Genomic DNA, 26,173 nt, shown 5'->3' on the forward strand with positions numbered 1-26,173 from the left:
AGCAAACACCTTCTATACAGATGAACTTGAGCCAGCTCCCAGTCTCTGAACATGCATCTGAAATGGCAAGGCTTTAAAAGTACTTGGAGTGGCTATTGTTGGAGGGGGAAGAGGCCGCCCAAGAAGGAATAAAGACAGGATTCAGGTTAGGGCAGTGGGCCAATGGGAGCTGTCAGGGGTAGAGATTTTTCCCGAATGTTGAACAGAAACCACAGACAAGTCAACTGAAAGTAAAATCCAGTTTTCCACCCTCCACCCCACCCCAGTTAGGGTTTTCTGGGTGGGGCAAGTCATAAACAGGAACTTGACTCCCACCCCTGTGTTTGACTCCTGCTAAGGAGGGCAGAAAGGGACTGTAGAGACTCACTGACTTCAGTGTGAAGCAAGGCTCTACCTCTTCCTGGCTGGAGACCTTGGAAAATTCCTCACTTATTTTAGTCTATGTCCTCATCTATAAAATGTGGGCTATGATATGCTTTACAGAGTTATGTGAAATTAATGTCAGATTTTATCTGGAAGGTTTTTAAAGTAGTACTTGACCCATGTTACCAAATATGGCTTTAACCTTAGTAACCTGATATATCCTAGGACAGGCTACAAGCTTTTGCTAGTATTTTGTTTCCAGGATTCATACATTTGATTTATTTTCCAATAAAATGAGTTTAATTTCAATGTATTACAGTTTTATTTTCAAGTGAAACTTACATAGATATCAATACAAATTCTAAAAATTTTTCTTAACTAGTTTAGTCAAATTATGTCATTTATGCCAACTATTTGGTGTACTGTACCTTATTTTTGTTTCATAGTTACCGAGACCCTTCCAACACATCCTTAGCTATCTGGGGGCCTCCTGATGTCTCCAATTGTTCAAGTAAGTGAACAGTTTTCCTCAGTTCTCAAAGACAAATTGAAATGACCTTACTTCATGGTTTTCATCCTCTCCAGACTCATTCTTCTGCTATATGATACTGTTGTAATGTTAAAAGCTGGCAAATGATCGCTTCACTTACTTAAGATAAGAAATACTGCTTTTCCTCATTCTGATTTTCTGTTGCATTCATTCTGAAGGAGATTAAAAATAGTTTTAAAATTTTAGAGAATAATTAAAATAATATACAAATTTATATTTGTATCAATGTTTTATAGTTTTTATATTATTTTAAACAGCAAATATATACTTACTCGGTTATTCTGGTTGCATTTCCATTAGAATTATATGTGAATATTGGTCTCTCCAAGTTATGTACCTAAGTTTGTTAAGGGCACAATTTGTGTATTACTAAAGAGAGAAGTTAGTCTCTGTGAATGAAGAAATATTATTGCCCTGTGAAGATTGTAATAAGTGAATATACACAGGAAACTTGATTTGCTGCTTAAACTATGAAGTTAAATGTCACACTATGTTTTGATCCTGGACATGATCAAAGAAACACTTTATATGTTGTTACTTTTTTTAGGGGAAGCAAATGAAGTTGCCAATCAGATTTTAAATTTAACTGGTGATGGGCAGACCTTAAACTCAGCCAATATTACCAGCATTGTAGAACAGGTCAAAAGGATTGTGAATAAAGAAGAAAACATTGATATAACTCTTGGCTCAACTTTGATGAATATATTTTCTAATATCTTAACCAGTTCAGACAGTGACTTGCTTGAGTCTTCTTCTGAGTAAGTATTGCTTTTTTTCTGAAGAGTAAAATTCATTGGATACATGTGTCGCTATATAATTTCTCACATATCAGAATGCTTTTTGCCCAGATTTCATAATTTAAATCTCTAGAAGACCCTTTGATCTATCCAAGATCATGCAGAAAGTGAACTTTGAATTTCCCTTTTTTTTTTTTTTTTTTTAGATATAGAAATGAGTAGGATTGTCATCTGGCAAGGTAGTAAATAATCCCAGAAAAGTATCATCAGTATTTAATTTAATCTGAAAAATGTTAACTGGGGTTAATTGAAAAGATGAACAAATTGTCACAAATATTCCATTTATGACTCCTCCACCTCCACCGCCCCCTGCTTTTTTATTTTATTTTTTTTATTTTTATTTTTTTTGGCTTGCGAAGAAGACACTTAGCAACATGCAACTCACAGGTTTTAGACATAATTTGATCACTATAATTCACTACCCTGTGACCTGTGGCATAGAATTGTCACAGCTATGTTACTGTACTTCTGAAATGAAAAAGCCTAAGACAAGGGAGAAGTTGCACCTATTTTTATACAGTCAGGTTTGTTTCCAATTATTTTATTTAATGTATTACTATTAAGATATTTAATTTTTTCTATTTCCTTCCTTTCAACCAAATTTCTTTGATGAAAGTTTTATATTTGTTGAAATGAATTATTATGTAGATAACTTACCTTATCTACATAATAATCACACATTTTTTACAGTGCCTTGCAGTTCATAAAATACTTTTGCACATTATTTCCTTTAATTCTTACTCAGTTATGAGGAGGAAACATATTGTTCATATGAGGAAAGAAATAATGTAGGTTTAAAAACAATATTCGATTAGGCTTATTTTAACTGTTGATTTTCCTTTATTAAAGGATACATTTTTCTCTTGATGTATTTATCACTATGAGTCTATGTATTAACAGCTATCATTGTGGTTTGGGTAATTTTGTGAGATCAAACAATTTAAACACAATTTTATTTGTTTTGTATTTTGTCTTGCAGCAAATCGTATGTGTGCAAATACCTAAAACATGTTATTTAATGATGGTATTATTTGTCATTTCTTTAGAGCTTTAAAAACAATTGATGAATTGGCTTTCAAGATAGACCTAAATAGCACATCATCTGTGAACATTGCAACTCGGAATTTGGCTCTTGGAATATCATCCATATCTCCAGAGACTAGTGAAGTTTTAAATTTTACCATCAGTCTTCCAAGAAATAATGAATCTTATTTCCAGGTATGAGCTAGTCGTTTTGTTAACTAATCAGACAAGTAAAATTTTTCTGATCACTTACCTGTTGCTCTTCAAGGACATACTGATCCCAGGGGTGGCAGGCAGGTAGGAATGCCAGCTAAGGTTAACAGTAGCATAATTATAAGGTATGGGGACACATAGAGGAGATATACTTTCAGAACCTAGCTGATAGGGGTGGGCAGCTTACCTTCTCCAAGAGGTGATAGTGGAACTAAGTATTAAAACATGACTATTGGGAGTGGGGTGGGGATAAATTCATTTAGAAAGAACTTTATTGAAGGCTGCAAAGTGGGAAGAAGCATAGTGTATTCCCTTTGCCAGTGGTTTTCCCAGGTGAGAGCTATATCATCACACACCTGGAGAACTTGTCAAATCAGACAGTAGGATCCCATTCCCAGGATTCTAACTTAATCAGCCAAAGGTGGATCTCCAAAATTTAGTTTTAATGAGTTTCTAGGTATGGCTGATACTGCTGGTTTGAGGACCTTACTTTGAGAACCAATGATGCACAAGGTTCTGACAGGCAGGTGATGGGGAGGCTGGACAAGAAAGCTGAGGTCAGAGTAATGGAGAGTCTCTTTGACCTGCTCAAGTGACACTTCAGCAAATAATTTTCAAGGTTCCACTGTGTGCGAGGCCACATTAGCTGCGTGGGCCAATGAAAGGACTGAAACATTGTCCTTAATGTGGGAGAACACACAAGTAGCATGTGGAGAAAAACCAAGATAAAATGTTTCAAAGTCTGAATATAAGGAAGAATTTTATCCTTACAAAGTTTAGACTCAGGGCTCTTTGGGGTAATTTGACATTTTAAGAGTGAAAACTTGGTCAGCCTCAGACTCATTCCGAGTCCATTTTCCATTTGCAGGAAAACACCCTTTGGCCTGATCGGAGGGTTCAGGAAAAATGGCAGCCAAGAGTGTTCATAAAATTTCTGCTGCTTACTCTATGCAGAGATACTCATTCTCAGCAATCAAACAAATTAACTTGCCATTTCTTAATTGGTAGATATTTTCCACTGTATGTTTTGAGAAAAACTCAAAATTTATTAAGTGTAAATGTAATTCTTATATTTGAAAATGTGAGCTGATCTGTAGATTTCTCAATTGCCTTAGTTAAAATCAGTGCATTTTGCCACTTTTGCAAAACCCAACGAGATCCTTGCCTTTGTCCATAGGGTATTCTCCAGAGGGCCGTGCCTGGTAGGGGAAAGTGCAGCCCTGGTCCTAGCCAAGGTGATACGTGCCTTCCTCAGCGTGGGCAGTCAAGTTTATCATTGCCATTTCGTTGTGATTACTGACCAATACGTCTCTGTGTGTGACAGATGTATTTTGAAAGCGGTCATGAGGATCCATTGGCATCTGTAATTTTGCCTCCAAACTTACTTGAGAACTTAAGTCAAGAATCTTCTGCAGCAGTTAAAAGAGCTCAGTTTACTTTCTTCAATAAAACTGGACTTTTCCAGGTAGGCATTCATTAAATTATTGCTTTTCAATTGCAAATTCAGTGCCATTGAAAAAGAAAAATTCAACTTCCTTTGGATTATATCAAGAGGTAGAAAAATTAGCCTACTATATTTTGAAAAATGAAAAAATTTAACATAATTGTTTCAATATTTATTATATATAATTACATACCTATGAACAGATGTGTTCATTTCAATATTTTTAGTAAGTCAGATATTAGATTAAGACTTGCCTGATATAATTATAAATGGAATGTGTGGAGAAGCCACTATTTACCATTCCTTTTGTTAAAGATTTAATGCCCTCCAGCATTTTAGACCTTCAGAGTTAAAGAAATTGTGTGCCAAAGGAAAGGTTTTGTTTTGTTTTGTTTTGTTTTAATTCAGTGGGAAGCACTGTTTACACAATGAGCAGAATTCTTGGCTTTAATCAGTTTTCCCATTAGTATTTCAAATGACCTTTGGCCTTCACACATTCCCAGAGTGGGGTGGCATTGTGCTAAGCACATATTATCATTTTTATTGGCATCGTTTCTAGATACTAGGAAGTCTACTGCCAGCAAACTCTGGTGACCTCTGGTTGCCTTTGAAAGCACAACCCCGTCTCGAGTTTTACTCAGCCCTTCTTTAAAAAATAAAAAGTATTCATTAAATTGAAGATACCAGTGTATATCAGACAACAAGACCTATGTAAGTCTCAAGGACAGTAGACTGGTTTCTAACAGATCTGCCCCGTGTGTCGTGTGTGAAGGAATGACAAAGTAGGCCACAGACGAGTAAAAGGAATACCATGGAATCACCTACAGTGATGTATTCCAAAACTTTAAAATTTTATCAGCAAATGTGTTAGGAACAACCTACATAAAACTTTTTAGTAGATCAGGTACGTAATTATATGTAATTCTTCTGAAGGGTTTAATATAGCAATGGACACAGAAAACTGCATTTGTGAAAATTATTTGAGGCTTAAAGTAATGCTACCTTTAAACACAATACAAAAAATGCAATAGGTGTCACAAACCATGCACGATGGTGAGGATGGGGTGTCCATTGGTGGAGAGGCTGAGTCCAGCAGGCAGGGTTTGGGTCAGCGCTTACAGCTGTAAGAATCTGTCCTTATTCCATTTTGTGTCTTATCTCCTCCACACCATCTTCTCCTTCGGCAATTCCCAGTCAGAGTCATTATTAGGAAACATATGTTTCATTTTTAAAGTAAATGTATAGCAGCGTGCAGTAAATGTAAGGGTTCTGTGATTCTCTCCTCACATAGTGAAGAAAATATGAGTTTGTTTTGTTTTTTAAAGAAAAGGCTGAGTATCCCTAAGCCATAGTCGACTTTATTGAGTGATCACACAAAACTAATTTAAAAAACTATATTCTATGATGCCGAGACTTACTTGGGACAGAGGAAGTCCTGCATTATTCCAGAGCAACTGATTTATAAGCTTCCCCAAGGAAATGTGGGAAGTTTGACAAGAAACACAAGGGGAAGAAGTGGAGATATCTCGCTGAAGAGACCGCCGACGGTCCCAGTTGTTAGGCAGAGATTCACTAATTTGGTTTCCTGACAATCTTGTCTCTGAAGTGGAAGCTATAGCAAGACTACAATCGGAGAAGGTAGAAGTTCTGGATGGGGCTTCAATCTATTCCAGTTAGTGTAAATTAATAAACATGACAGGCTTTTGGCAAGAATGTGAAAAAGGAATTGTTTTTTATTTTCCATAACATATTTTCTTCATACTTTTCTAAAGGAAAACTACTTCATCCATTTGCTAGGGTAGGGAAGTGATCTAATTGTTTCATAGCTTTTTATGAGTTTCTATTATGTATGGGTTTGCATTGTTTCAGACGTTCAGTGCCCGGCACCAGTCACAGCAGTCAGAAGGATGTTTTATGAACATCGCCTTGCTACATGGGCTCGTAATGTCCTCCCGATGTATTTAGTATAATAAGGGAAATAGCAAAGCTCTTTCAGGAAAGCCAACAATTTGAGCTTATAAACAGGATGTTCTATAATTCAGGATCTTAAGTGTAAAAACTGCTGACAGCTTGCTTATTTTGGAGCAGCAAAATAAAATAAAAGTGTCTACTTCTGACTAATACATGGTATTTTTTTTTTCTTTTAAAGGACGTAGAGACCAAGAGAGGCTCCCTAGTGAGTTATGTGATGGCATGCAGTATTGGAAACATCACCATCCAGAATTTGAAGGATCCAGTTCGAATTAAAATCAAACATACAAGAAACCAGGTAGGAACACCCTACAAATAGCAGTAGAGCAGAAGGAGAGTATTTCAGAGAAATATGGAGCTGTTTTTCTCCATAAAAAGAAGTACCTGACCCTTTTTGCTGAGGGGAACAATTTTCCTCAAAGGGGAGAACAGCTTGTCAGATAGAGCTTTAGTGTTATGATAAATGGTGGGAACCAGGGGAAATTAGTTTTATCTAGGACTCAACAATTGGAAGGAGAAGAGGAGTGAAGAAAAGGGCTGCTATTTCTAAGAAATACATATGTTACTGGTGATAAATTAGATGCAGATGCAGTTGTACATTCCTGCCATGAAAGGTTGGGGTTCTTTTTTTAATTTTAACAGTCTTTTTATATTTTCTATTACAGTTGATGTACATTATTATATTAGTTTCAGGCATACAACCCAGTGATTAGACATTTATATAACTTACAAAGTGATCACCATTATAAATCTAGTACCCACCCGGCACCATACATACTTATTGCAATATTATTGACTACATTGGCTATGCTGTACTTGCCATCCCTGAAACTAATCTGCAGATACCAATGTGTACTTCCTAATCCCTTCATTTTTTTCACCTAGCCTGCTAACCCCCCCTCCTACTAGCATTTTGGTGGGTTTTTTTTTGAAAATCAAGATCACTGCTCCAGGGAAAGCGAAGAGGGAACAGGGTTCACTTATTTTTTGAGAGATTAACAGTTGTCGAAAATCTTGGCAAATGCTTTTTTAATTGCTTCATTACCCTGGCTGTCATCTGTTTATCTGATAAAATTTCATGGGGGCTCGTATTATCCCAGGTGGCCAGGCACATGTTTTCCCCCCTTTTATAGAGGGTCCCAGTCACGATACTACCATTTATTAGGCAGTCCAGAAGGAGGGCGGAAAGTGAGCTGGCTGATAAGGACTGGGGCTTGGAAGTTAAGTCATCTAAGAGCTAGCTCTGCTTTGTCACAAAACCCTCTGACCTCCTTGTTTTACCCTTTGGCCTCCTTTGTCTCAGCTGCTGCTCCTCCATCCATAACAATTTCTTTTTATTGTGGTAAGACATACATTAACAAATATTACTATTTTTAAGGGTGCAGTTCAGTGACATTGAGTACGTTCACATTGTTCTGCAGCCATTGCCAGGTCCATCTCCAATCTTCCCTCTGTCTCTTTGAATGTAACTACTCTAGGTACCTTGTGTAAGTGGAATCATGCAGTATTTCTCCTTCTGTGGCTGGTTTATTTCACCTAACATAATATATTCGAGGTTCATCCATAGTAGAGCATGTATCAGAATTGCCTACTTTTCAAAGGCTGGATAATATTCCATTGCGTAATATATACATCCCACATTTTGTTTATGCATTTACCCATCATCAGCGAACACTTTGGTTGTTTGCACTTTGGGCTGTTTTGAATAATGCTGTGAACAGGGGTGTGAAGATACCGATTTGAATTCTTACTTTCAATTCTTACAGGCATATACTAGACACAGAGGAGAATTTCAAAGATGAAGTAAAATTGCAATGTATGCTAAGTGCTAAGCATAGCGTTTTATTTTATGACGGAGCATATATAGTAACCTTTAGTTAAATGAGTAGCACAATTTCTCATGAGGTTATAGTTGATTTCCACTTGATGCCTTTGTGAGAGGAGATTCCCCCCCTAGACCGCCTACCATTCTTAGGTCATATTGATATGACTAATGCTGATCCATCTCTTTGTGAAAACCTGAGCATTTTACTCTTCTCCCATATCCAAATCATATAAATTTTCCATTTGCTTTAAATACAACTTCACATGTTTATTCTTATGTTAATATAGGCAGTGCCTGTTCCCATCTGTGCCTTCTGGGATCTCAACAAAAATGGTAAGTTTTCAAATATTGGTTTTTTAAATAACAACTGAATTTTCAACATTGTTAGACACCCCTGTTTCCTTTAATTCCACCACACACCAGAGTGAGTCACAATGTAGTAGGGGTGATGGCAACTGAGCTGCAAATTTTAGTTTGGGTAGTTTGGGAAGTAAGTTATAGTTTCTCTAACTCTTTTTATTAATTGCAAGAGGAAATAATTAGGCTTGGCTTTTCCAAAAATCAAGCAACCTCTTTGATTTCAGTTATTTATAAAATAGGGCATGCATTTTATTGCCATTTTACATAAACATCAACATACACTTGATCTCATTCTCCGAGGACACTTCTGAGGAGGGCTTCTGAGCCCCATGAGGCACTCAATTAATGTTCCAGCTTGTAGACCTCAGATTATGGAGAAAATCACCAAAGGACTTCAAATATAGGCATGGCTAGAATAGAGATAAATTACTTGAAACAAATTAACTGCCAGAATGACATTTGACCATCAGGGGAGAAAGGCAAAATTAAGGGTTTGATCACTAGGTGTAAGGTGTGGAGCCCCCTTTGAGGGGAATGACAAGTGATAACACCTCCGACCTGTACCCCTTCAAGGTCACCTGCCCTTGGGGTTCCCCAGTGGGATTAGCCTGCATCTTGGTAGCAATGTAAATGAAGATGTCCGAAGCTCTTTTTTTGATATACTTTCTCATAGCGGAAAAGTTTTTTGTTACTGTTGTTTGGATTATAGTTACACAGTTTTGAGAAGATCCCGATTTGCTAGATACCTAGTTTAAAATGATATTATCTTGCAGTCTTAAAATATTCTTCGAATATATGAGTCACTCATATTCCACACCATATCATAAACGTCAGAGTAGATGTATTAAAGGCATTTATCATAAGTTGCCAGCATGCCTGACTGCCATGTACACAATAGCATGTTCTAAGAAAGACCTTCTGTGTTTTCAAGTCTTCACAAAAACACAGACTGACCCAAGGAAAAACATGTGTTGATCTCCAAAGACTTCATTAGTATATAACATATTTGAAAAGGGTATTCTTTTTTATGAAAGTGTATCTTCTAATACATTAGAAATTAAATTTGAATCAAACTTTTGCAGAAGCCCTGAGGCATATCAGTGGAACACAGTTGAAAACCACTGATGAGATCATCTCTAGCTGCCCACCCAGCACTAACATTCTGTAATTCCAGAAATCTTAACTATTCTAACCACTGGCAGCTTTGAAAATAGTATTACAGGTAAACTGTAAGGCAGGAGAGATCGAGGCATATTTCTCTACAGATACCATCCATTGTAGAGCAGAAACTGACCTATTGTTATTTTCATACTGTTTGTTGACTTCTCCCTGCAGAAGGTTCTGGATTTTGGAACACATCAGGATGTGTTGTTGCAGACAGAGATTCGGACGCGAGCGAGACCGTGTGCCTGTGCAACCACCTCACACACTTTGGAGTTCTGATGGTACGGGAGGGTTTCTAAACTCATTTTGAAATGATATAAATTTGAAAGGCATGCTTTTCATGTGTGAGTCAGCCTTTCTAGCTTGTGTGTTTGGGGAATTATTTCCTGATAATTTCCATCCGTACACTGAATCTTGGTTCTTAATGAAGGATCTAATTAGCAGAGATCCTATATTAAAATTATAAAAAAGTCATATAGAAAAGGACCCTGTTTTTTTCTATAGCATTAACAGTGATGATAAATAATCTAGAAACAAGAATACCACTGTGAGACTTTTGAATTAAGAGAGAAACAGAGTCAGGGAGACAGAGAGAAAGAAAAGTTGAAGAGAAAAGATGCTGGGTTTTACTAACACGGAAGGGAACTATGAAAAGTTTGATCAAGAATTATCTTTCTTGGCCTGGCCTTGTAGCTCAGTTGGTTTGAGTGTGGTCCCTATATGCCAGGGTTGCAGCTTCTATCCCTGGTCAGGGCACATACAAGAATCAATCAGTCAATCTCTCTCTCTCTCTCTCTCTCTCTCTCTCTCTCTCTCTCTCTCTCTCAAATCAATAAATAAACATTAAAAAATTCTTCTTATGATATGTCCTCAATGTGTTTAAATGTCACTTTGTACCAGGAACTAGGCGAGCCTCAGGCTGGTGGGACAGACCAGTGACTGGGAGAGCATGGAGTCTTCAGGCCGGCAGCAGAGATGATGGCAGTGACTTTTTCCTCACTTCCAGGCCTTCATGGACTTTGTCTTCTTCTTTTTTCTTTCTTTCTTCCTTCTTTCCTATGGCCCTGTTTTCATCTGATTAGTCAACCTATCCAATGGTTTTAAACAAAAATTACATTACATCAACATGTTTTTCACCCAGCCACATTTTCAAGAGCTGCCTTACATCTAATGACTGGTTTGAATTCATCCGCAGACCTGTGCCTTTGCCTTACCTCTGATACACTCGGGTTTGGCAGATGCTTTTCTGGTGCCTAGTGCACCCGTCAGACCCTAGCGGAGCTGTGGTTTCTGTATAGTGTCCATAAAGGTACCAAAGCACATGTGTTTTTTAATAGAAGGGGGTAGTAATGTGTGCGGAGGCTATAAAGCTCTATGAATTCGAATCACAGACGTGGGGTTATGTTTATCCCCTCCCTTAAATCTTACGCCCACTTCCTGTGGGACTGGGAGGAAGCAGAGGGGATGGTGTGATGTAGTATTTGGCTCATGAATCCACTTGGCCAATGTAAACGGCCATTGTCCTATGGTAATCCTGCAAGTTGTAATTTTCCTGACAACCCAGAACATAAGTGCCTTGAATGATAAGAACAAGCCATTTAAAAGGGCAACAATCATAGAAAATAACTTTAACTTTCTCAAAATATAAATATTTTTTTCTTTACCTCCAGAGCATGAAAATGAACAATTAACCTGTGGCATGTTTTCACTAAGTGAGTTTGAAAAATACTGTTTTCTCCCATGTCCTGTTTTTTCCAAATATGAGACCAGACATTTTTTCAGAAAACACTTTATGCATTATTACTCACTACACACAAAATGCCTTATTATTCATTCAGGTATATAAGCTTTAGCTTAATTGATTTAACTACTCCAGCTGTGTTTGTGTGCATATGTGTGTATGTTTATGTGTGTTTGAGTTTATTGTAAGTTAATATTAGATAACTAGATAACAGTAACACAATTTACTATTCAAAGATGATTTATATGTACTTTGAATAGTCAGTATCCTGTTTCTTCAAAGTTGTTAAATTATTATGAGTTTGTAATTATGTATTACTTTTTCTGTTGTAATCTGATTAAGTAGTTAGCACTGCACGTATATGGCAAAAGGCATTATTTTAGTGATATCCTTCCATTTTCTACCTTGGCTGTTTTGTGGGCTTAGAAACTGCTGGAAGAAAAATTTTCCAGAATTTATCCTTTCTGGCAATATGCCCATATCCTTTCAGCTCTCCAGACCACCAAGACTTTGTTCAGAGTCTTTCTTGATTTATAGACTATTTACTTACTTGTACAAGATATTCCCAGAGTCTACATTGCTCCATGACATATTTACCATATGAGAAGCTTCAAAAATGTACCTCAGACCCATAATTATATCTTCCACCATATAAGTGTATGAAGCACTTAATGTCTCTGCTATATTTCTTTGTAGTAAGGCTGATTTTTATATTTTTAACATCAGTACGTTTGCCTGTCAGAGAAATAAATATTTGTGTACTCTTCATTCTCTAAAAATACAAAACAATATGAGAATTGTGTGTAAATGGATATCACCAGTAAACAACATTATTTTATTTAATTCACATGTTAGATTGTGGCTTGCATTGTGGTTTTCCAGTCAACTGCCTGACGCAGATAGAAGCCATCAGTTCTTAAGTGGTAATGACATGTCCCTTGGAGATTCCTGGAGACTATTTCCTGGCCTATTAAAATCTTAGAGTAACTGAAATATTTGTTGAGGTAACTCATCTGTGAGTCAAGAGGGATGGACCTGAACCCCATCCCACATGCCAAGGGGGTCCCATGTCCTTCTACTACTTTGAGGGATTCCTAGAAAGGATAGAAAAAGTCCCCTCCAGCCCTGAGCCCATGTACCTGCTGAAATTTTTCACTTGATGTATTTCTTGGTGTCACAAAGGTACTTTCCCTTCTCCTTACTGCATCAGTCAAACTTAGAACCAAGTCCCATGTGTTCATTTCACACACATAGACAGTACAACAAACACACCTTACTGGAGGCCTTAATGTGAGTAGTAGGTTTTATTGACCTTTTGGTGAAAATCAAAGAAAATTAATAGAAAACAATTAAAAGCATAACAATTTTTTTTTTCATAATTTGGAGTACATCTCTTTTCCAGTAAGGCTCCATTTTTGAACATCTGCCTAAAGGAGGTGTCTTTCTCCTCCAACCAGGATTGAATAGCTGGTCTTAACTCAAGATTTATCCCTAGCCCAACTACCTGATTAAGGAAGAAAAGAAAAAATTTTCTACCAGGCCCAGACTTTGCAAATCTGCCTCAACACAGTGAAGTTAATACTTTTAATAAATATGCTAGAAAGTGTTGCTCTTTCCACTCCACAGCAACCCCTAACATTTTAAACGGTGCCTTTTCAGGTCCATAGAGAAAACAAAAAACAAAAAAACATGACCATAAAACTCTTAGTGGCTTCTCATTTATGAAAAAAAGGTAAAGACCGCCCCACCCATACATCCCGAGCTCCTGGGTGACCAACGTTAGGAGCCTCAGCGCTGCTTCCAGGGCCGGGCAAGCACAGTGCAGCACGAGCCTCTGGCTGTCGCTGGCTGAGACTCTCCCTACCAGGCAAAGAGCCCAGGGCACACCCACACCCGAGGGCTTGGCCACAAACGCCACCATGGCTTCCATTTGAACTGTGCCCCCAACCCTGCAATGTTAGGAATGGGCTTGAGAATTTGTTATGCAAGGCAAGGACCTCCTCCTCAATTCCTGTTGGGTAAGCGGCTTTGCTCTTGGAGATACACCGCTGTGCAAAGAGCGTGGGTAATGGGGTATTGGATAAAAACAATGTGTAACTCCCTCAATAATGCTACATTTTTGGTCCCTGGAGTGATTCACAAGAGTATAATAAGTGGAAATTTTAATACTGATTGACACTGTTGTTTTCAACCTCTTAAGACTGAGCTGAAAAGCCCTGGCTGCTGTGGCTCAGTGGATTGAGCGTCGGTCTGCGAGCCAAGTATCGCTGGTTCGATTCCCAGTCAGGGTACATGACTAGATTGCACGTCAGGATCGCGAGTGAGAGGCAACCACACAGTGATGTTTCTGTCCCTCTCTTTTTCCTTTCCCCTCTCTCTAAAAATAAATAAATAAACAAACAAACAAATTAATTAATTATTAAAAAAACACACAAACAAAAAAATAAAAATTGAGCTGAGATTCTAAGTACCAGCATGGACTTCCTAATAAAACAAAAACATTCTTATGAAAAGAGAGATTCTTATAGCTGCTACCCATGTTTTGTATAGGACCTTCAAGGAACTGCCTCACAGATAGATGCAAGAAACACTAAAGTCCTCACCTTCATCACCTATATTGGGTGTGGAATATCTGCTATTTTTTCAGCCGCAACTCTCCTAACATATGTTGCTTTCGAGTAAGTATTTTCTATCTGCCACACTCAGTGCTAACTGTTCTATAATGTGCATAAGAAAATTGTCTCAGCTTTTAAAAGCTTTCATGTGAGTTGTGAGTCATGTAGGGTAGTTCTGCTTTAATGTTCAGGTTTCTCATTAAGATACATCAAGCAGCATGAATTGTCCAGCTGTGGAATCTTAATTTATAGTCAGTGTATTTCTATTGATAACAGGCATTTAAGCCTGGTAGAGATGATTAACATGTAAGTAAAGAAAAACTGTATTCAGTGTTTTTTTACGTGGGAAAAGACAAAAATATTTGTTTCACAAATGTTTTAAAATTAGTCCTAAAACAGGAAATTTTGTTTGAAGAATTATCTTCACCTTATTAAAAGTCAAGAAATTTCAAAAGAATTTTAAGGAAAGTGTTTTTTAACAAAAATATCATTTTTATAACTCTAGAATTTGCCAGTATTGAAAAATAAAGCTGTTGAAACCAAGTGACAATTTTGTAAGATCAGAGACCATTATGAAATAAAATTAGTATTAAAAAAATCTTCCTAATTTGCCAAATGCCCATAAATATCATTTGCCCTCCCCCTAGTGCAACCACGTTGGAAAGGTGGTGCTCCCCGACCTATTGCAGAGCTGTGCATGATATGAATTCACTGCCTGTGCTTAAAAGATTTATTTACAATATTAGTTCTCCAATAGCTTTATTTTCCTTTCTTTAGAAAATTGCGAAGGGATTATCCCTCCAAAATCTTGATGAACCTGAGCACAGCGCTGTTGTTCCTGAACCTCAGCTTCCTCCTGGATGGCTGGCTGGCCTCGTTCCACGTGGAGGTTCTCTGCATCGCCATCGCGGCCCTGCTGCACTTCTTCCTCCTCGCGACCTTTACCTGGATGGGGCTGGAAGCGATTCACATGTACATTGCTCTGGTTAAAGTATTTAACACGTACATTCGCCGCTATATCCTGAAGTTCTGCATCATTGGCTGGGGTGAGCCTCCTGAAAAGTTTTGGTTTTCTTTTCACTGTCATAGAAATTGCCACATTCTCACAGGGAAATGCTGTTCCAAAAGAATCGTATTGCTAAAAGAAACTTCCAGTTTGCAAAGGATGTGGATTTGATATACATACCCTAAGGAAGGGGCTTCCTCAGAACAGGATTTTTAAACACCGTTCAACAGGCCTCACCAAATGCAGGAGTAAAGGCAAAACCCCTAGCCCCTGAGTCACCACAAACTTATTTCCGGTGCCCTTAGCCAGCCCACCCACATCTGAAGAGGCAGCTGGCAGACAGTGGTGCATTTCTGTATGTTTCCGAATATAAAGGCCGGCACAGAATCCTGGCTATACTGAGCTCTAGACACATGCCCATGTCTTAGAAACCAGAGGGAGAGAATGCTCTTGTAAGTGCCACCAGAAGACTGACAGAGTTCTTGCCTTGAACTTCTTAACACAATTCCTCTGCCAGACTCGGGTGGTTGTATGAGCCTGTTTGGAATTTTCTAAGTGGGCTCCTTTCTTTATCTGGGTTTTATATCAAACCAGGCATTTTAGAGCTTTGTCACAAATCTCTTTTTCAGATGGCAGTGGAGAAACAAGAGATGTTTCCAAGGTGTTCACCATATTAGGGGGCATCTTGCAGGGAATTGGGAAGGTGTACCTTTCTCCACTGAAATATACATGGAATTACTTCACTTACTGAGTCTCTTGAGAGAAAAAGGAAGACTATAAAAACTTTATAGTCTCAGTATTTCTCCCCCACTTTTCCTAAAGGTTTTTCTTTATAGAGAAAGGAGCAAAGTGAGCTGTCATTCCCTTACTGCCTGAACCGTGGCGGTCTAACAGGCATCATTAATGAAACCACATTTGCTGGCCCTAGATTCAGTACAAATCAGGTTCTGGTTCTCGAGTGGGTACCAGTAAGCAAGCAAATATTTACAGAGCCGTCATTTAAGAGCAGGTTTTGATCATTGCCAGTTAGACTTGGATGTTCCAGACCAAAGAGAGTATTTTATTGTTGTCTTAACCGAGCTGCCAACTGTAAGAAATTTGACTCTGTGATATGGAGTGTTTTCTTTTCTTTTCTTTCCCCTTGCCATTATCAGTCATGTAAAGCAGTTCCAGATGCTTCAGAAAAGTTGCTCATGGCGTGGTCTTTCTATAACAGGTTCACCTGCCTTCATTGTGTCCATTGTTCTAGCAAGCAGAAACCAAAGTGAAGTCTATGGGAAAAAAAGCTATGGAAAAGAACAAGATGAATTGTAAGTCATAAAAACCTCTTGGGAATTTATTTGTGATGAGTGTGTATCCTTTGTTTCCCGCAGTCTGGTTTGAGTTTCCATGCCAATAGTAAGTCTCTTGTTTCAGACAGTTGCAGTGCACATGCATGCTTTTACCGAGATCTCGGCTGCACCACCAACAACCTGAACTGATCATGCTGCTTTTTTATATTAACATTCTGTTGTCAGCTAGGGGAATGCACAACTCTAAGATACTATCTTATAGGCTCAGAAGACCCATTCTATTTGAGGAGATTTCATAATACTCCCACCTCCTTGAATTCATGTTCATTTTTAAGTGAGTTAAATAATAGTGTCAGACAGTAACACTAATGATTCCATGCTAATATGAGTGTTATGTGGGAATGGAGAGGTTGGAGACATCAGTGAGTTCTTGAATAATCTGGAAATTTTTCTTCAGCCTGTGAGACCATTGAGGCTAAGGTTTTTATATTGTTCATTTTTGGCAGTGACCTCTCTCATGTTTTGTGCAACACACAGTGGGTCTATTTAAAAAACATTTGTTGATTGAATGAAGAGCTTACTCCTGACTGACACCACATTACTCTGCACATTTCATGAGTGGCTATAACTTTTATATATGATCAGTATCCAAACCTGCCCTATTCCCCTCCAAGTCTTGCTTTAGTTTATATTTCCATGGTAACACCCAAAAGACCCCCACAATAACTAGCATGAAATAAAAGTTCTAGGGCAGGAATTTCAGGATTTTAAGGGGACTGCCATCTGCCATATGTTAAAAAATATATATTAGCTTCAGGGATAAATAGTATTCTTTAGGGAACCTTTATAATAAGATATATTAAAAGTAAAAGTCAGTACATAAGTTCTAAATTAGATAATTTTAAAAGTATGTTAGTCAGCTCTTATAGAACTTTAAAGAGCATTTAGCGAACTGCTGTGCCTTCAACACTCATTTATTGAGCATTTACTATTTCTCAGGAATCGTGTTAGGTTCTGGGATTCGAAGATGTTCAAGATAACTTTTGCCTCTGTGGCAATCATGTTCCACTGTGGAAGACATCAGAAATTTAAGATGAATTTAAGTGCCTTAAATAACAATATCCAGTTTTTCAGGTATCTAAGGACTTCCACAGCATTATTAGGACCTGGGACATCTGCAAATTGTAGTATTTGTTACATTTACTCATAGTCCCCCTTACACACAGGACAGTTTTTAAATTATTTTTTCAGACCTGTATATGATTTTGAATATAAGATTCTTCTTTCTTCATTTTTAAGGATATTCTAAACAATGTAAGCTTTTTCGTTGTGCCTGAGAAGTGTCACTGTAAGAACATCAGTTTTACAATAAAGTTTGGCCTAATTGGACCAATTATATTAGTAGGAATTATGTTGTCTGCAGTATGGAGTCCACAATTATGTGTGTCTTGTATAAGTAGGAATTACTCTTCCCACATGACAAAAAACAAAACATAGAAACAAGCAATAAACTGGCATTAATTGAATGGCTGAAATGTCAGGACCAGAAACTGCAGCTCTCTTGGCCTCTGTCTCCTGGGTATAAGGTAGTCGCTGCAGCCCCAGAGCTTGCTTTAATGTCTGAAGCAGAAGGAATAAATAAGGGCCTTGCCAGTTGAGTCTATTCTATTAAGAAAAGCTCTCCCAGACTTTGCTTCCATATCATTTTGTAGAACAATGTTCACATGACCACCCCTAAAAAATGCAAAAGAGATTGAGAATGTGAGTATTCAATTTCCCATTCTCTGGAGTGCAGGCACATGAGAGAAAAGGGGGTCAGAACCCACCAAAGTGTCTTCATGCCAAGTCAGAGTTCAAGTAGCCCCCTCATCTTCTTCTTAATCTTGACTTAAATAACTAGACGTTAAGATGATAGCTATCCAAAATAAAAACAAAAAACAAAAAACATGAATACATCAAAAAGGAAACCAAGGCCCAACAAAATGACTCTCTAGACCAGAGGTTCTCAACCTGTGGGTCGCGACCCCTTTGGGGGTCGAACGACCCTTTCACAGGGGTCGCCTAAGATCATTGGAAAACACATATATAATACATATTGTTTTTGTGATTAATCACTATGCTTTAATTATGTTCAATTTATAACAATGAAAATACATCCTGCGTATCAGATATTTACATTACGATTCATAACGGTAGCAAAATTACAGTTATGAAATAGCAACAAAAGTAATTTTATGGTTGGGGGTCAGCACAACATGAGGAACTGTATTAAAGGGTTGCGGCATTAGGAAGGCTGAGAACCACTGCCCTAGAGGCATGTGAGCAAGGCCTCGCTGTAAAACCTGCAGAAGCCGGAACTAAGCCAGGCAAAGTATTAGGTGAAAAGGCACGGTAATGAATTCTGTTTTCTTTCTTATTTCTTCATCCTTTTCAAGCTGTTGGATTCAGGACCCAGTGGTATTTTATGTGACCTGTGCGGGGTATTTCGGAGTCATGTTCTTCCTGAATGTCGCCATGTTCATCGTGGTGATGGTGCAGATCTGCGGGAGGAACGGCAAGAGGAGCAGCCGGACGCTGCGGGACGAGGTCTTGCGGAACCTGCGCAGTGCGGTCAGCCTGACGTTCCTGCTGGGCATGACATGGGGCTTTGCTTTCTTCGCCTGGGGACCCTTGCACGTCCCTTTCATGTACCTCTTCTCCATCTTCAATTCATTACAAGGTAAGATGAAGGGTGCCTGAACAACTCCCGCTTTCCAATTTTGTCCTGGTTGCAGAACAGCCTTGCTGTTAGGTGCCAGGCTAAGTGTCTTCGTCACTACGCCGTAGTTTCAGGCACAGGGCGGGACTCCTGCAAAAGGTCTAGAGCGGAGTACTGAGGTAGAATGCCAGTGTGTTTGTTTTCAGTGACGTATCCCAAGGACCAGGACAGTGCCTGGCAGGTAGCAGGTACTCAGTAAACATATGTTGTCGCATGACTGAAGGTAGGCAGGGAGGTGCCCAAAGGGGAGTTTAAAAGGATGCACAGACAGCTTTCACCCCTTTCAGTTCTGCTGAGTGTCGGCGCTGCTGTTCATGGAACCTCTTCTCACGTGCTGTACTCTTCGTGGCCTGAAGGGACAGAGCAATTCATTTTGATTCCTTGGCTGCTTAGATTTCAAAATAAATTCCAGTACTCTAGTTCATAAATGTTTTTTTTTTCATGCTATATGGCAATTAGTTCAACAATTTAACAAACACTTGCCAATGGCCTGCTTTATACAAAAAAAAAAAAAAAAAGATAAAATACAAGGCTTTCTTCAAGGAGCTTTCTGTCATACTGCTGATTCCATAATACATACCCTAGTGTACATAGGATGAATTTAACTTGAAGCCTAAGTGGATAGAAATTATTTTTTGAAAGTTAAATGACAGTCTTGAAGACATTGGCTATCCCCTGTTTTGATTAACTCCTTCATGTTCGGAAGCACCATGAGGTCCACACTCCAAAATGAATGAGGTTTGGAATCTCTTTGAGCAGGGCAGCACTACTGGCCTACCTGGCATTACTGGGATGTCCTTGTAGGTGTGTGGGGAAAGAAGAGTTGGACAAATCTGTGCTGCGGTGGAAAGTGTGGTGGAACCAAGTCTGTGCTACTCACCGCGTGAGATGCCTAGGCAGGTGCTCTGTACAGGTGTGTTCTAAGAGAAGTCTGTATTTACCTGTGGGAGAGTGTTGACTGCTTTGTGTTGTATGGATCTGCTTTGCTTTTCATCCTAGGTCTCCCACTAGTTCATGAGCTCCTGCAAAGAAGTCTGTCACATAGTTGGTGCTTAACAATTGTTTGCTAAATGAGTAAATGGATTGCTAGATAAAGAAAGAGAGAGTCTTTGGGGATGGCCTAAATCCAATCTGAGACGCCTCTGGCATAAATCCTCATTAATTAGTTCAGCACATTGTACTCAGGTTCACTCTCCCATGACAGAGAAAATATATGGGCTCATTATCTTTAGTAAATAGAATATTAAGCCTCAAGTGCACTTCTAAAAGTTGGAAATGGAAGAGGTAGCATATACATACATCTTCATTGGGATATAGCTTTGTAAAGTGACTTTTCCTCTGTCTAATCTGTTCTGTAATATACAACATAAATGTGCCTAAATGAATATGGACCACAATTTCCATTCACATCAGAAATTTGAAATTCGATGGTTTTATATTTCAGGGTTGTCCATGAGAGGCACATTAATCTGTCAGCCCAACCTTGTTTTTGCTTTTAGAATTTCCTGGCAGTTTCTGTAACTCCCAACAACCACAGTTGTCAGTTCAGCTCTGTTTCCATTAATGAGAAATGGGATGTTTTATTTTTCCCAGCATAGGTCTCCTGTCAGGAGGGGAAAATGTTATAAACCATCATCAAGTTATATCCTTCATATATCACAGACTTTTAAGACTACATTTAAATTATATAAATTCAGAACAGATTTTTGCACATCCAATTATATTAAAAATACCTCCTAAAAAGGAAATTTAAATTAAAAGGCAGTGATACAGAGCATATGAGCCTACCAACAATTGCTTATTGGCCAAGCTTGTACAAAAACTTCTCAAGACACTGTGGAAAGTCATTTAATGGTCTTTATTTGAGTCACTTTTCTGAACCTTCCAAGAGATGTATATTGTTAAAAGTATATGCTTTATTAAAGAAATGTGTATAATTTAGACAGTTTAAAGAAACAATTCAGTGAATGCAAAATGAACTCAAGAGGTACTTAGATGAACTACATTATGTCTATTTCTTTTCTTTCTGATATTCTTTATTCCAGAAAAAAAAACTTGACATGATTCCTTTGCCTCATTGAACTTATATTTTAGTAGGAGAGACTGATATTAGCCAATTATGTCACCATATAAAAGTACCTGGTGGTGTTGAGAGCAAATGACAGAAGGCATGAATCCCAAGCTGAAACCTAAGGGAATTAACAAGATGAAAGGTGGGAGTGGAAGTGGGGAAAAGAATATTTCAGGTAGAAGGCACTTTGTGTGTCAAAAATTTGTTATATAGTAAGTCCTTTCTCAATGTGGTCAATAGGTTCTACAACTTCAAGCAAAACAATGTATAAAGAAACTAATTTCACCACAGGCTAATTGATATAAACAAGAGTTAAGTTCCTATGGCATCTCATCAACATTATAATGACATTATTCAGAGATCTGCTGTAGTTGGTGTTTATAACATCTGCTCAAGGAGTTAATAGGAAGTACATATAACCTGAGAATTGAGAAAGAGCAGGAGAGTGACAGAGTGGTGTGGCACAAAGCAGAGTCAGGGCTAGACCAGAGGCCCTGCGTTTTGATCTTTATGAGAGCAATGTGAAGTTTTTGAAAAGTTTTAGACTCAGGAAATTACATGATCAAATGTGCATCTCATTAAGGGGAAGCTGAACATAATGTAAAGAATGGATTAGAGCAGCCCAGTAGCATCCTTGGAGAGAGCAGATGGGAGGCTATTGCAATGGTCTGGGTAGGATAACGTGGTACAGAATTTTATACTATGGTGGGAATGGGGGCACTGAAGTGATGGGAACAGGAGTCGAAAGAGATTTAGGAAGTATGCTACTGCAAAACGCTCACCATTTGCTCATTAGAATAAACTCTTATTTTTGTAATGATTTGAGTAAAAGGGCCTCTTATTAATGGAATATTACAGTTCATTGAAGCCTATCATTATAACACTTACCAATGGCCAAAGACTGAGAATGTAATACAAAATTCTGAGAACTAAAACTATGCCAAACAAACTTTATTCTTCTCATATTTAGCTCTTGCTGAGCATCTGAAAGTCAGCAGGGTCTTCATTATGAATGCTAGGAGTTATGAATTGATTGTGAATGCCTGTAGCTTTATAGACATAGGACCTTCAGGAGGGACAAGTGTTTGAGCTGAGTCTACAGTGATGTCATGGCATGTATATCTGCTAGCAAATTTCTTTTCACTTTTGTGAAGGCCTTCAAATATTTAGTTAAAATACGTTTTAAGTTATTTAAAATAAATGTATGTGTTTGGTCAAAACATGCTAAAATTTTTAGAAATAAATGTATATTTTTTAATGTATGTGTTTGTATATAAATACATATATACATGTGTTTCACGGTTGCTCACATAAATTTGTAAGTCTACATATTAAAATTTTATAAATACTTTATTTTTATTTTATATGCTTAATTTTTATATTTATTTTTCATTTTCTATTTCTATTATTTTTATATTTTTTTATTTTACATATACTTATAACTGTATATTTAATGGGCAAACATCATGTTGAAGGGATATCAGAAAATTACTATAATCTTTGTGGCTATAACTAAAAATTTACCTACTTGAATAAGCAAATGAAATCATGAATTAAATCCAGGCTGAAACCAAGTTTATTGTTTTCTATTTTTCATAATATATTACTTTTTTAAGATTTTGCCTACTTCACTGTTATAAATCATTTCATTGGATATTTTTCAGTAAGATGAAAAGATAAATATGTCTTCTTTTAACAAGGTGAAATTCCTTATCTATCTGCTCTTGTTATCTTCGCTGCTTTCCTAGGATGAAACTGGCATATCATTATATTAGAAATTTTAATTTTTTCTAAAGAATACATATGAGAAAAAATGTATGGCATACAGATTGCTATTCAAAAGAGAACAGATTTTTGACAGAAGTGTATCATAATTCACATGCCTAAGAATATTAGCCTTCATTTCAACAAATATGTAATTCATCCTAAAGAAATAAAAGGCAACTCCCTGGCTGCCAGGATGCTCTTGGCTGGAATCCGGATGGTATCTCTATTCCTTGGAAGAACCAATGCCCTTGTAGGATTGAGTCATTGCTCTGCAGCACACACAGCTGCTTGCTCTACAGTCATGAACAGCATCTCAGACTGCATTTCTTCCCATTAACTGTACAAAAGTATTTGACACTCTCAATTAGATTAGGCTTCTTCAGCGTATAGGGAAGTTTAATTCTGCTAACACATACATCAGGATCTGAAGTCTAGCCCCCCACCCCCCACCGCATACCAAAAACTTGGTCTTCAACTTTCCTTTTCCAGGCATGTGGAACAACAGTGATTAAGTCTCGAGTATCATCAGCCTGTTTTCTGTAAATATATGTGAAAACATAATAAAATGAAACACGTGGTTCTGCAGATAGAAACTGTGATGGCAAACACAGAAGGGCATTATCAGTCCACTCAGAAATAATGGTGGCTATTAATTAATTTGATAACACTAAGATACCCAGAGCAACAGAAATGACTTATGTTTGTATAGTAGATTGTGGTTTACAAAGCACTTTCACATAACATCTGTCATCTGATGTAATTCTTGCAGCAAGTCTAGGAGGTCTGTATACAAAGAAAAAGGATATTTTATCCATTTTATAAAATGAAAAATAGGCTCAAGAGAGTCAGTGACTTTCCCAAGATCAGTTTGAGTTGGACAATGTAATACTTACAATGTAGCATATATGAAAATAGAAATGCGTATTATTAGGAACCAGAGCATATGCAGGAGAATAAAACAAAGTACTTCTCTTTTAATTTTTAATTTCAGAGTTTCTAGGAAGTGAATATTTTCCTCCATTAAAAAGAATTGTTAGTAAATATATGTTTAATGAATAAATATGAAGTTAATTTCTTACCCTTATTCAGCAACAATCATTAAGGGAAATATATGAATTATTTTAATCCTATTGGTAAACTAAAAGAATTAAATTAAATTTCTAGCCCATGGTCAGACCCCCCCATGACAGCTGACCTACACCATAATTACATGTACAACACATGTAGTGCACTGGCACCAAGGAAATGAACCACCTCTAATCCCTAACATCTGAAATGACATTGTGTTGGCTGAGACATTAAACACTACAAGGAAGTAAATTATTCATCATTTGGCATGGGATTTTGTGCCACAGAGAAGCAATTTTCTAAAGGGCACCTTGGTAGTCTGAAAGGAGGATTCAAGAGGTTCCCAAAGAGCTTCCTAAACCTGAACAAGCCCCAGCCCGGAAGCCAGCTGGCTATGTCTCTGTGATAACAGAACAAATGAGCTGTTCAGAGATTTGGACTCAGGCTTGCTAGGAAGGTCAGAGGTCACCTAGACCTTTTTTGTCAAAAGTCAGTTATATAGAGCATGTGGCCTCTTTTGCCCAAACACCTGCTTTGATTAACTTTTTTTTTTTTTTAATACGAGGACATTTTTTTTTTCATTGCTTTTAGAGAGAGAGGAAGGGAGAGAGAGAAAATCATTGAAGCGAGAGAGAAGCATCAATTGGTTTCCTCCCCTCGACGCCTGGACAGGGGCTAGAACCTGCAACTTTTTGGTTATGGGACAACTCTTCAACCAACTGAGCACACCAGCCAGGGCCTCTTTGATTAATTCTTGATTGATTACCCCCATCTAACCCCCAGAACCGCTTATGCCCATAGGCCTAATGAAGTTGCAGTTCACTCATCAATATTACTCATTCAGATTCTATCCCATAGCCCTGAGGTTATCTATACCAGCAGTCTTCTGCTTTACCGTGTTCCTGGGTCTTTCTTATCCAGGGTAAGAAAAAGTCAACTTAGGCCATTTGTCAGAATTTATTGGTGACAATGTTGCTGAAAGTGTCAACGGCTTTTAGTTGGTGGACAACTCATTAGGAGATGAGGACTCAAGGTTTGTTTTGTTTTGTTTACGAGATTTCTTGCAAGTGACCTTTTAGAGCAGTATAAGAATGACAATGTGGGCTGCTTTGTATTTCTCTGTGTAGCATTCATTTTCATATCCAAGGGAAACAGTTCTTTGTTTTTTTTTTTAATTTTTGATAATCAAACTAGAGATCTGAGAACACTCCTTAGACCACTCATTTTACATCTTCCCCCAGAAAGCCACATATCTGCCAGAGGCAACCAAAGAGAATGAGCTCTATGTGGGAGCCAGATTCCTAGCCAAAATACAGAGGCTAAGAGCTCTCTCTTTTTTCTAAGTAAATAGTTAAATGGCCCTTATAAAGCTAAAACACAAGCCTATACAATCTACAGTGAGTGTAATGCCACTACTTACAAGTAGGTTCCCCCGACCCCCAGACATGGTATTTGAATATGTCCTGGGGTAGGCAAAAGGACATGGTATAAAAAACCAAACCCATCACTTGAGATTGTTCAGACGGTTTGTCGCTCCAAGTTAAGAGCACTCTCAGGCATCCCTTCGCCGTACTTGCTGGCCCAGCCTTGGCCTGGCGTCTGCTTCTCTGGGAGGCTCTGAGGAAGTGGGTTCCTGACATTTTCTTCCCTAATGGCACGCGTAGGCAGGCCTGCTTTCTTACATATTTTGAACACCTTTCCCCCATCATCATTGAAAATGTCATTTACTTTAAATGAGGAAGTTACAAAATTTACCAAGAATGAAGACATGTTGAATTCACACATTGCTCTGTTTTGTTTTTTAAGTGAGTGCATACCATTAGTTAATGGGCGATGGAGGGAAGGGAAGAGAAGGCAGGGGTGAGGGTGGGATGACCGGTCGGGAATCGGTTCACTTCAAGTAGGTTTTTGTTTTTCTTCTGGTTCTCGCGTGGCATATGGGTTCCTCTAGGTGAAATTAAAAATCCAGGCACTCCTCCAGCTGCAGAAACTGTTGCTAAGGAACTTTGGCTTCGAGTCATCAGACTGGTGGTTTTTCAGGAGACAATTCACCAAAAAAGGACCTTCATGAACTCTGTTTTGTGAACTATAAAGGTTTCCTGAAACTCATGCTTAGCCTGTCAAGATGAAGTAAAGGCTTTAGCT

At 38.0% G+C, this 26,173-nt stretch overlaps 1 protein-coding gene across 2 annotated transcripts in view; it reads left to right on the forward strand.

Moving 5' to 3' along the window:
- Positions 1 to 26,173, forward strand: part of ADGRG6 (adhesion G protein-coupled receptor G6) — a 133,443-nt gene that overhangs the window by 96,114 nt on the left and 11,156 nt on the right. For both annotated transcript variants that reach the window (XM_090279921.1, XM_090279922.1), the window contains 11 exons: positions 810 to 874; positions 1,461 to 1,671; positions 2,757 to 2,928; positions 4,271 to 4,411; positions 6,540 to 6,659; positions 8,474 to 8,519; positions 9,882 to 9,991; positions 14,002 to 14,129; positions 14,844 to 15,112; positions 16,289 to 16,382; positions 18,800 to 19,083. In XM_090279921.1, coding sequence (XP_090136047.1) covers positions 810 to 874; positions 1,461 to 1,671; positions 2,757 to 2,928; positions 4,271 to 4,411; positions 6,540 to 6,659; positions 8,474 to 8,519; positions 9,882 to 9,991; positions 14,002 to 14,129; positions 14,844 to 15,112; positions 16,289 to 16,382; positions 18,800 to 19,083 — 1,640 coding nt within the window. The remainder of the gene's footprint in view (positions 1 to 809; positions 875 to 1,460; positions 1,672 to 2,756; positions 2,929 to 4,270; positions 4,412 to 6,539; positions 6,660 to 8,473; positions 8,520 to 9,881; positions 9,992 to 14,001; positions 14,130 to 14,843; positions 15,113 to 16,288; positions 16,383 to 18,799; positions 19,084 to 26,173) is intronic.

This window comes from Furipterus horrens, unplaced genomic scaffold, assembly GCF_987537825.1.
Source record: "Furipterus horrens unplaced genomic scaffold, mFurHor1.1.pri manual_scaffold_6, whole genome shotgun sequence".
In the NCBI taxonomy this organism is placed as follows: Eukaryota; Metazoa; Chordata; class Mammalia; order Chiroptera; family Furipteridae; genus Furipterus; species Furipterus horrens.